General features: G+C 33.3%; 1 protein-coding gene across 5 annotated transcripts in view; it reads left to right on the top strand.

Moving 5' to 3' along the window:
* Window positions 1-12,196, top strand: part of LOC106077092 (dual specificity calcium/calmodulin-dependent 3',5'-cyclic nucleotide phosphodiesterase 1C-like) — a 641,611-nt gene that overhangs the window by 603,572 nt on the left and 25,843 nt on the right. For 2 of the 5 annotated variants that reach the window (XM_056013479.1, XM_056013484.1), the window contains 3 exons: window positions 4,310-4,363; window positions 7,422-7,457; window positions 10,660-10,842. In XM_056013479.1, coding sequence (XP_055869454.1) covers window positions 4,310-4,363; window positions 7,422-7,457; window positions 10,660-10,842 — 273 coding nt within the window. The remainder of the gene's footprint in view (window positions 1-4,309; window positions 4,364-7,421; window positions 7,458-10,659; window positions 10,843-12,196) is intronic. The other 3 variants (XM_056013481.1, XM_056013482.1, XM_056013480.1) reach the window with 2 other exon arrangements.

The following is a 12,196-nucleotide window of genomic DNA, read 5'->3' on the forward strand; positions in this document are numbered from 1 at the left end:
TGTGCTATTCTTACTGACTTAGACCCTCCCGCGCGTTCGGCGCATTTGCCGTCAAGCTGTTTCCATAAAAATCTGTCACTGGTAATGTCTGAAGCCTCTTCCCACTTGCCATGAGGACCTCCATGAATGAGTGGCGTCAAGTTGTACTAGGATATCATTGCAACTCTTCTTATGCGTAATTCATTTTGTCAGAGAACATTTCCCGCAAACCTCATGCGTCGCTCTTATCTTACTAAGGGGTCGACTACCAGTTCGGCATAGGATTTCCTTGATTTAGACCCGATCTCTATAACTGACTCCTAAAATCTGTCTTAGACATCTTTGTTGAGCCACATTTAGTGTTTTTCAATTTTGGCAGATAACTATTCACTGCAGTTTATTAATGGAGCCCTGCCACTGGTAAAAATGTGTAACCTTTCTTGAATACGCTCTTGGAATTAAGTGACTGTAGTTTGCTTTAGATTTTATATCGAAAAGAGAAGTTTTATCGTCAAAATAATCTGTTGGGGGTTTTCCACCTCAAAATGCTCTGTAGGGGGATCTTAAACTCAAAACCATCTGGAGGGGTTTTAAACTTTAAAAAAAAGCCATCTGTAGAAGAGGGGTTTAAACTCAAAACCCCTGATTGGATTCGCTACGCTGAAATAATTTTAGCGTGTAATTTGCTTTTTTTTTATATTGAAGAGGTATTTTTAACATCAAACCCCTCTGAAATTGGGGTTTAAACTCAAAACGCTCATAGCATTTAGAGTGCGTAATTTGCTTTTTTTCTTACACTGATGTATTTTTTAGCCTCAAACCCACCTGGCGGGGGGTTTAAACTCAAAACCCCTTTGGCTACGCTCATAGATTTAAGAGTGAGTAATTTGCTTTTATTTATATTGAAGAGGTACTTTTTAGCTTCAAACTCCACTGGAGGGGAGTTTAAACTCAAAACTCCCTTTGACTACACTCATAACATTTTGAGTGTATAATTTGCTTTGTTTTTAATATTAAAGAGGTATTTTTTACCTTCAAACCCCGCTGAAGTGGGATTTAAACTCAAAACTGAGTCAAAACCCATTTAGCTACGCTCATAACATTTTGAGTGCGTAATTAGTTTTTTTTTTTATGTTGAAGAGGGGGTTTATTGTTAATTTTAGAGGGGGTTTTAAAATCAAAATCTTTCTTAACTGTGCTTGGAATTAGGGGACTTTCGTTTGCATTTTTTTTGTTTTGTTTTATAGAAGAGGGGGAGTTAACTGCAAAAACCCCAGGTAGGGGGTTTAAAACTCAAAACCCCTGGTAGGGATTTTTAAACTCAAACCCCCTGGTAGGTGTTTTTAAACTCGAACCCCTCTGGTAGGGGTTTGAAACTAGAACCCCCCCCCCTGGAAGAGGTTTTTAAAACTCGAACCCCCCCCCCTGGTAGGGGGTTTTAAACTCAAAACCTCCTGGTAGGGGGTTTTAAACTCAAAACCCCTTTGGTTGTGCTGGAGCAAGTGAAGGTTTAGTATTAAAAACTCACCAAAAATAAACAAAATCAAAGCAAAAATCAATTACTAAATTCCGCCCATGATATCAGCCCCTTGTTTCTTATTCTTAAATAGAAATTTAGTTTGAATCATTCTAGGTACAGACGTTGATTCTATTGATCTTCTATTCAGTTATTCAATTTATTATCTTTAAATTCATTTCGGGGGGGGCCCCCTGGCTACGCCCATGATATCAGCCCCTTGTTTCTTATTCTTAAATAGAAATTTAGTTTGAATCATTCTAGGTACAGACGTTGATTTTATTGATCTTCTATTCAGTTATTCAATTTATTATCTTTAAATGGTTCTAATTGCTTAATACATTTTTAAATTGGTTCACCTTTCTGGATTATTTGATAATTTTGCTTTTCTTTCGCTCACATAAGCTTTAGTTTAAAAAATATATCACTTGTATACACTTCTCTTTGTTTCTTTTGTTATATAATGTTTCTATTTTCTTTCTTATGTTTCTCTTTGCTCTTTTTTTTTTGTTCTCTTTCTTTTTATGTTTTTATTTAAATTCTTTGTTTCATTCGCTTTGTTGTTTCTTTTTTTCTTTTTCTCTTTGCATAGTCATGTTTCCATTTGCTATTTCTCTTTGTTTTCTCTTTGCTATATTATGTTTCTCTTTGTATTTGCTTTGTTGCTCTTTTATAATTACCTACCTTATCTTTATCTATCCCTTAGTCTATTGGACCATTGGGACACCATGCAAGACTCGTTGACGTCTTTCTCCATTCCTGTCTTTTGCCTTAGTTAGAGCTTCTTTCAATGGCAGGCCCGTCCATTCTTTTATGTTGTCCTCCCATCGCTTTCTCTGTCTGCCTCTTCTTCTTTTTCCTGGTACTGTTCCCTGAAGGAAGGTCTTTGCGAGCCCTAAAGATCTTGTAATATGACCATAGATTTGAAGCTTGCATTTTTTACGATATAAATACTGTCAGAAAAAAACAACAAAACAATGAAGAAATAGAAACAGAAACGATAAAAAAAAACATTAAAGAAACATATGAATGAAATTAAGGGAGAGTACTAGCAAGGAAAAAAAAAGTCAATCGTCTGGCTCTCATCATAATTTTAGAATTGCGCCCCTTCCCATCTTGCCCTCTCTCCGTTCTATTTTAATCGCAAGCGTTTCCCCCGAGGAAATCCCCTTTGCCATTTCGGGACCTCGAGCAGCCGCTCAAGCGTGTAAGTAAGAAGGACAGAAGAAATATTGCTTCTTTGGGGGGCCAGGGGTAGATGGAGTGAGCGGGTGGGGTGGGGGAATTTGGTGACCGCTGGGGATAAGGGGCTTGGCATATGTTGAGGCGAGTGGAATTAGACTGTGGTGGCAAGCACGCGCGCATACACACACGTGCGCGAGCAGAAACTCGGTTGTATTGGCTAGTGATCTATTCCGCCATCTGGAAAGAAAAAAATTTTTTTTTTATATTATGAAACAAAAAAGCTTGTAATTTTGCAAGGTGAAAGAAATCTGCATGTTATTTTGAAATACTGTGGCAAGCTGTAGTGTAATCGAGGCGAAGAAAACAGCGTCAGACAAAAAAAACAACAAAAAACAGAGTGCTGTATAAGAAATATTTCACACGTAGTTCTCCAGCCATATTCTTATGGGAGGGGCTTGCAGTATGGGCCACTTTTTTTGTACCTTTCATAAAATAAAAGTTTTTGGTCCTACAAACGTTAAATTCTCCTGTGTACACAGAGGTTTCCATTCTCTACACAATACCGCCTCGCTATATTATGGTGTACAGATGCTTAATAAAGAAAATTAAATTTGAGATTTAAAAAATGGTCCATATTGATTTTTTTTTTCAATATGGACCACAAAAGGCTGCAATATGGACCACATAAGGCTGCAATATGGACCAAAGGAAATGACATTTTTTATCGTTAGAATTTATTCAAACATTGAGTTTTTTAAGACATTACTGCTTGAACAGAGTCATAGCTGAATCAAACATAATGACTTTATAGCCTGGAAAATGTACAGATACATACAGACTACTTGATATTTTATGTAACACTAAATATTTCTTATTGGAAAATATTCTAAATATTCTTGCCCACGGGTACCTAGTTACGCAACTGATGCTAACAGTGGAAAATTTTACTTCAATGAATGGCATTTTTCTCGGCTTGTACAAACTGATGAAAATTGACAATGAGTTCCAAATGCAGATCTTTACGTGAAAGATGAATTATAACGCTAAGTCACCTCATCTGAGAAATATGATTCTACTTGATACAAAGTATTTTAACAGCCTATCGTTTACTCAAGATATTTGATGATATACATCTACTTCATTACCTTCTTTTTTTTTTGGGGGGGGGGGGGTTCTCCATTTGTAACGCTTTAACTTCCTTTTTTGTCCCTCTTTGGGCATTAAGGAATGTGGTAACCAAAGGTAGGCCTATCATTGAACTTACAATAACTATACCATACCCATAGATCTAGATTATCTAGTATATCTAGAGTGATATAGAAATATTGAGATGATATTATGAATTAGTTAGTCACTGTACTACCTAATTAGCCCAATACAATATTTCATTTTGACTGCTAGATTTCTACAAGCTTCATGGCATGCTTTGAACAGCAGCAATCTTTCTCTTTTTCAATAGATCTTTTATTTTTAGCTTTCAGATTTTTTTTTCATGTTTTTTCTTGTCATTTTTATGTGTTTTTTTTAAAATCTGTTCTTAAAAAGTTTAACTACATCTCTATCTATTATATTGGTCTATTCATTGCCATGTTATAGCAAAAACTCCTCTTGTTTTCTTAATATATTCAGAGAAAAAGGGTCATCATCCATTTCGTCATCAGCGTCTCTCTCCGCTACAGCGAGGTAGGATGGCAAGCCAATCACATTTGCACTTGCCTGTGTACATATATATCTATAGTAGAGCAGTTCATGTTTTGGCTTCTTTGCTTTCATCTTTATTTTGATAATCAGCATATTTAGAAATTCTTTTATTTAGGCTTTTTTTTTTCCACACAGCATTTATGTATATCTACTGATAAAACATTAGATTCACATATAGACTCTATAGCCATTATATGTCTTTTTGAAACATGTTTTTTTTCTTGTATTGCATTACTCTTATGTATAATGGATGTGTAACTTGTGTTACTAAGATAAGAATTCAATGTTTAGCCAACTAACATTATAGAGATGATGTTTTGGTGTATTCACTTTTTTTTTTTTGTTCTTTCACTTTTCAACAGCATCTTTGGAACTCATATCTATTCATATGTTTTTTTAAGTTAGTATAAAAAAACAAACATCAATGCATTGTATTATGAAAGCTTAAATACTAATTGCAAAATATGATAGAAATACAGTTACTTGAGTTACTACATTTGAGACTGTACAGTATAGAAATACAAGGATAACCGATAAACTTAAAGTGACTTATTTGACAAATATTCTTTGTAAAACTCTGTCAAACAGACTTTAGACATGGAGAAAAGCTTTCTAAAAGGTATCTTTATAAATGGTGTTAATATTAATTTAGAAAAAACTACATGGCTGATATATAGCTCCAGTTTGTTTAATAATTAGTTGCTGTTTACAGGACTTGGTTTAAGGGAGGCTAGGGCAGGTGTAGCTTATGCCCGGGGGTCTTCAAAAAAAGGGACACCACAAGAGAGAGTAAATCTGTATTTTGAGGGTTCGGCAACTTAAATTTTTTTTTTTCCTTTTTACCGACAATACTTAAAATCTTACAGGACTTTGCCATGGCTGTGAAGGTTAAAAAGTGTTTCATTATAGTCTGCTCGTACTCTACTCCAGGTTTACCACATAAACACTAATTTACATTTTTTGTTACTAAAATATGCATATTAAATATAATTTTATTTTTTTTTAAATGAAGGAAATTGGAATTTAACTTCCTTACTCTCTTTCACAATACAGCATGCTTTTAGATATTAGTGTTATTATTAATAAGTAAAGTTTTATTAAAGAATTGGAAAAGTGTTGCGGACTCGACTAAAATTCTGATGTGGGGCCCCCAATTACTTAAATCCTGCCCTGACTGTTGATATGAATTGAACACATAATCTTGACATCCAGAGGTATTTAAAACCTATAACTTGAGATATACTTTTCATAGTTTGGAATAGTGTCAACTCCATCCATTTCTTAATTTGACCAACATAAACTTAATGGCTGTTAAGAGATACAATTAAAAACGCTTGTATATTAAATATGAACTAATGTATAATAAGAGAGCAATCAAAGGGAAATAACCATTTTCACAGAAGACTTGTTCAGGGTGGGCTGACATGTCAGGTTTCTGTGTTACGATTACTTTATATTTGCATTTGTACTCATCAGAATTTGCTGCATCATGATTCCTGAAATATTCTGTATGCTGTAAAATAACATAAAAGCATTCTCAGAGCCCCTTATATTATTTAATAGATACCTTCACTATTACATTTTAAATTACATTTCTCACAACCAGGTAACCACCACTTTATTATCATCTTATCTCTATGTCACCTTGTAGCAATCACATTGCCAAAAAAGAAAATTACACTATTGCAATCACATTGTCACAATCACATTATCATAATCTAGTCATTGCAATGAAATTATCACTATCACATTGCCTATTTCGAGTAACACTTGTTTGTTTGTTTTTAGCACAAAGCCTGAAAAGATCTAAATGATGTCTGAAAAGTTGCATCCTGATTTTGAATTATTAATTTTTTTTACTTTTGTTTGTTTATTTGTTTTTACTGAGTGCATTTTGTTTGTGATTTTTTATTTTAGAAATCTTGGGTTTATAAGCTTTAATAATTGAATTCTGACACGTGAAAATAAAACCATCCATCCCAGTAGTGCTACAGCCCATGGAGGGCTCTGGTCTGATTCAGCACATCCTTCCATTCAGATTTCTGTTGAGATTCTCATTTCCATGCTCAAACTCTAAATTGTCGTAGATCTGCCTCAACATTGTCAATCCATTTTATATGGTGTCTTGAAAGTAAATAGTTCTTTTTAAAACAACTTTATCACCTGAAAAGAAAATGATTCTATTGATCCTGCTATCTAGGCGACTCCGCCTTGTCATGTGCAGTTAGGTCTAAACAGAGTTAACACTCATGTAACCAAATCAAATAACACATGTAAATGTCCAACAATGCAGAAAATACTCGACGCTGATGAACCATACCTAACAAGGGTGTTTAATAGGTAATGAAGGGAACCATCGAATGTTGCTAAGTTAAATATCTACTCCAGAAACTAAAGCCGACCTCCCTCTAAATCTGCCAAGAGTGGTCTGTGTTTACTTTCATTCCATTTTAAATCCTGGTCTTGTTTTTAATAGTCACAGTCTCTGAGGAAAACTTTAACCTTTTGATGAAACAAATAACTTCTCACCCCAAATTCTGAATCATATCCTAACAATCCTACTATTTTTTTCTTAGTTAAGTACAAAAAAGACCTTTGATTTCACAATTGTATTTGTGTTTTATCAAAGATTGTAATGAAGTTAATGAATGTTTTTCTGTTTATGTCCTAGACATCTTGTTATTTGCTTACTCAATACATTTTTGTCATGATCAACTTTATTTCAGTGTGCAATGCCATATCTGATCTCTAAATACATACATTTATTGTAGTCACTTGGTTGTATATCTATGAAAGTTAAGTCATACTTATTGCAGCTTTACTACAGATTTGAGTAGACCTCTTGGTTTTTAAAGTTGTTTCACCTTAAATTCAACATATTTTTCTATCTGTTCATTCACATTTAATTAATTGTGCATCTACAGGTTTGAGAATGAGAAACTTTATTGTATTTTTGTTAAATGTGAGAAAGCATTTATCCCAGAGTCTGATTTCTTATCTTTTTCTTTTAAACTGAGTGTACTTTGTGCTATTCTTTCAGTGATGACACACGAAAATATCGAGCTTTGCTACCTCGGTAAAGTAACTTGAGCCAACATGGCATATTATTCAATTTTGTTTTTTGGCTTTCCCAGTGATGGATGACAACTAACTAGTTAAAACAATTCTGCTTTATTTATGTGATGTGGTTATTACTATTATTATCATTAACTTATTTATCTATCAGTAGCCAAAATAGCCAGTGATGAATAATTGTGTTTGGTGATTATAATGTACATTTAACATTAAATATATGCAACACTGAAACAAAAGAGAATCCACCAAGAGATTGTTTTGAGAAACTGTTAAGTTTTCTAGAAATTTAAATTTGTACAGAAATATTTATATATATATCCCATTCTCCTATCTCCTAACCATCCCTATTACCAAAATAAATGATACTTGAGTAGACTAATGGATTCCATTGAGCTTTAATCAAAATCCCAATAATGAGAATAATTGTGCTCAATTCAGCACTATCTAGATCTCATTGTTGGCAACCAAAAAAAGATTTAACTCTAATCATTCATGCAAACCTGTTAGTTTTAGTGGTTTGGGTTATACCTTTCAAAAAAATGTTAAGAATCCTTCATTAGCACTCAAGGCTTCTAAGTAGTAGTATTTTTTAGAGGTGTTTGCTTCATTCATAACTAACATTAGTATTAGATATCCACTAAAAGCACGTTATTTTTCTTTTGTTTTCTTTTTTTTATTTATACTTTTTAAAGCAGTAGATTTTTTTAGTGCTTGGAATAGATCAAAATCTATATACAGTATATTTTGGTAGTCATTTTTATTTTAGAACTAACTTTAGGCCTACAATTAAATATGTACTCTGTCTACTAAGTATTAATTATAATCATCATATCCTTAAAAGTAAATATTTATCCTTTTTTTTTGAAAGACTAAAAGCTATTTAGAATTCAATATAAATATTAAAGTACATGTTAACTTTCATTTGGGCTAGTTAGTCTAGTTTATATTATTTGTAGTAATACTATTTTTAATTTTACTAGACTTTTGTGATTCAGGGGGCTAAGGGCTTTGCACTGGGGTTTTATGCCTCCTTATGTGGCTGGTGTAAGCCCGGAATGTTTGGCTGCACACTGGGCAGGTTATTCCAGTTGGAGCTAGTGTCATAGGCCTTGCTTTTCTTCTGCCAGCGTTGTTCTCTTGTCCTTTTCAACTTGTGCGCCAGTTTTCACAGCACGACGCCCATGATTCTCTATATGTGCTTCCATCTCTGATAGAAAGATTTTAGAATGGTGAAGTATTTGATAGGGTAAATTTGTAAACAAAAAAATGGCTACACCATATAGTATATAGCTAGAAAAATCTTTCAAAAAATTGTTTAGTAGCAAGACTGGCATGTTTAAATGTTTGGAGTGGACATTTTTTAAACAGTTCATATTTCTTTCTAAAAAGTACCTTCCACAAACTTTATATAGTTAATAAAAAAAAATTATGTTCTAATGCTAGCTCCTCATTATGTTGGATCATATTATAGCTTTAACAAATTAAATTATGAACACAATTTTGAACAAGTCTTTGCAGCACCCTTCTACTGTAATGAAAAATAAATCTCAACAGCATTGAGCCTTGTATTTTGAGATATATATTATTTGTAGACTCTTTAATTTACTGTCTACACTCTATTTTAATCTATGGGTTGTCTGTAACAAATATCTATGTACATTAGGAAGCTAGTAGATCAAATGTCCTTATTTTGGGTAATATATGTTTGCTACACATCAAACTCATTGAGAGAGATCAGTTTATGGCCTTGACATTGTAAATACCTGGTATACTTACAAGTTTGTGTGATAAATGACTTTTTTTTTTGTTCAGTTTCATTTATTTTTTACATATCATTATATATAAATGCTCATAATGTTAATGCAATAAATTTTCAAAATTTTTCTGTTGATGGGCTTCAATATGAGATACTGTCTTATGCCATTCCACTTAAAGTTATGAACTCTAAAAAGTGTTTTGACACATTCAAAATGTATTTTTTTTAAATTATAAGATAGTTTCCATACTGACCTAGGGATAAATGGTGCAGTTGATTTCCAGCTCATCTAAGTAACCTTTTAGAGCTCAATGGACTCGGAGATGTGCTACAATTCAGTTCTTTGGTCTTCTAATTACTTGTGAGCCCTTCTTTTCCATCTTATTCTATGATAATTGAGCTAATTATAATATCAGTTGTTTCTTGCCTATTCTATGAGAATAAGTGCAATTTATAATAACTGTATGCAACATGCAGTAGCTTTGATGTTGAGTTGGTATTACTTTACATTACTTCAAATTGCAGACAATAATTAAACAAAAGAGATTGGGTGATCAACAGATAATGTTATAGTCTGTGAATCTCAGTTATCTAAGATTAGATGCTCTGTTGTCATGCAGGGCTTTGCAGACTTTGTTATACCGGTACATGTATTATGTGTGTTAAAACATTTAATGAAAATTTAACAAAATAGATGGGGCAATATTTTCTTGGCTCTATAGATAATGGGAATCTCGCTTATCCTAAATACTCTGTTTTTATTATTTTCAAGTTTGCTTTTTTTTTTTTTATACTTGAATTATATGTGTCAGAATAGGCCTTTGTAGAGAAGGATCACTTTACAAAATATTTGATGAAGGAATCAAATAATTAGGGTTAACTAGCCTAACAGTGAACTAAATGTTTAAACCATATCTGGCACTTTTGAAACATTGTCCTAATCGGATTATCCTACTACAGATAATTCAGTAAATTTGTTTTTACATTTAATTAAAAATAATGATGACACAATGTGATTTGATTTAGTACTATTACAAATTAAACCGCCCTTTAATTGTCAACAAAAAATATTATGATACTTTTATTTTCAAAAAGGGTAACTTGTATCTGAATATATTAACTGACATGATGCAAAGAAGCTTGTTTATGCTATATTTTTTTTTGCACATGTATAACTATTATCTTAAGCATTCATATAAGCATTGCTATTTCACTCTTACATTGGAAGGTTCCAGACTTTGTTTACTTAAAGTGTGGCATCTGGACAGTATTGAAGGATTACACTATCTATATCCTGCCAGTTTTTCTATAAACTTGCTGTATTATGCAAAAAAGTTCTATGTACCCTGAGAGCACTGACAATGAACTGGCTGATACAATCTAAATATTGATAATTGATCTTTTTTTATGATTCTTGATTTAACTTGTTATTTCTTGTCTCTTAAAGGAGGTTATGCGAAGAGGATGATGAGCTTAGTGAAGTTGAGCCAGACGCAGTCCCGACAGAAGTGCGGGATTGGTTAGCCCTAACCTTTACTAGGTCCATGTCCAACATGAAACGAAGAGGAGAAGACAAGCCCCGCTTCAGGAGTGTGGCCCATGCTATAAGGGCTGGAATAATGGTAGACAGGTAAGATCATTTTGTTCCTGGCACATCAATTTAACTTTCTGAGGGTCCTATGCATTTCTGACGTGTGTCAAGGGACGCATCACCCCCAAAATAAAAAAAAAATGAAACCTGGGACATCATTTTGCATCCTTGGAACTAGTTTTGAGGGTCCGGTAAGCATTGTGTCATGAGCTATATGTTGGGCATCATTGAGTTAGTAGAATTGGTGTGATGTCATTCTCACAGAAGTAATGTACCAAGTAGGCTGGGGATACTGTGTGAAGCCTGAGTTGAGTGATAAATGCAATTCTATCTAGAGTACTATACACTAGCTGTCAGGGGTGGACTGGCTATATGGGCATTCGGGCAAATGTCCGGTGGGCCAGTACCCTAATGGGCCAGTAGGACCATAGTAACCCCTTTTTTTAAATCAGGTCTGTATTTTATAAGGTAAGGGTGGCATAGATGTCAGTAAGGCACAAATTAAATTGTTAAAGCTTTTATAGTATTCTCTTTCAAAAGGGTCCCTCTGAGTGATGTATTTAGGGCCTATATTCACAGCTATCGATACATTATCAAGCCTAACAATGATTTTGAGGACAGGTAGATACTAGAATTGGATGTCCATCATATAATATACAATTTGGCCGATTATGACACCCAGTTTGCCCTTTCTAGGTGTAGAGATTCCACATTTAAGCTTTGCATGTGGGTTTGAAATAGTTATGAGCCAACAGATAATCTATAAATCATAAAATCACACAATATTTCAAGTTAGAATACATAATAATAATAATAATAATAATCTTTATTATCCGTAAGGAAATTTGTCTTACAATTTGTGCATTACACCAAACAAAAAACATTATAACTATAAGAAACCAAAGTGTACATTCACACCAGACTCACTCATAATTTACATGTGACAAAGTTTATACCAGATTGTTCTTATTTAATGATTTGATTGCCAGGGGAACAAAAGAGTGTTTGTGTCTGTTTGTCTTTGCTATCTGTGTCTTATGTCTCTTTTGTGATGGTAAAATCACAAAATCCTCACACAAAGGGTGATTCTTTATTTCGAGGATCTTGTTAGCTTTTTTAGAGATGTTTGTCTCAAACATAATTCAATTTATAAAAAAATCCTCTAAAATAGATGCAATATCAAACTTAAACTTATGAATGATCCCAGGTTAAAATGTTTGAAATTCTTGCTCCTTTTAAACCTTCTCAAGTTTTCTTGATTAGCTTATTGTGTAATTTGATTAAATTATTATTTCCCCTGAATTATTTTTAGCTATGGAGTAGTTTTGAGACAATCTAAAGATAAACAACCTTGATAAGTTTTATTACTTGACATGCTGAATACTGTGTCTGT

The sequence above is a fragment of the Biomphalaria glabrata genome, chromosome 16 (genome assembly GCF_947242115.1).
Source record: "Biomphalaria glabrata chromosome 16, xgBioGlab47.1, whole genome shotgun sequence".
Classification (NCBI taxonomy): Eukaryota; Metazoa; Mollusca; class Gastropoda; family Planorbidae; genus Biomphalaria; species Biomphalaria glabrata.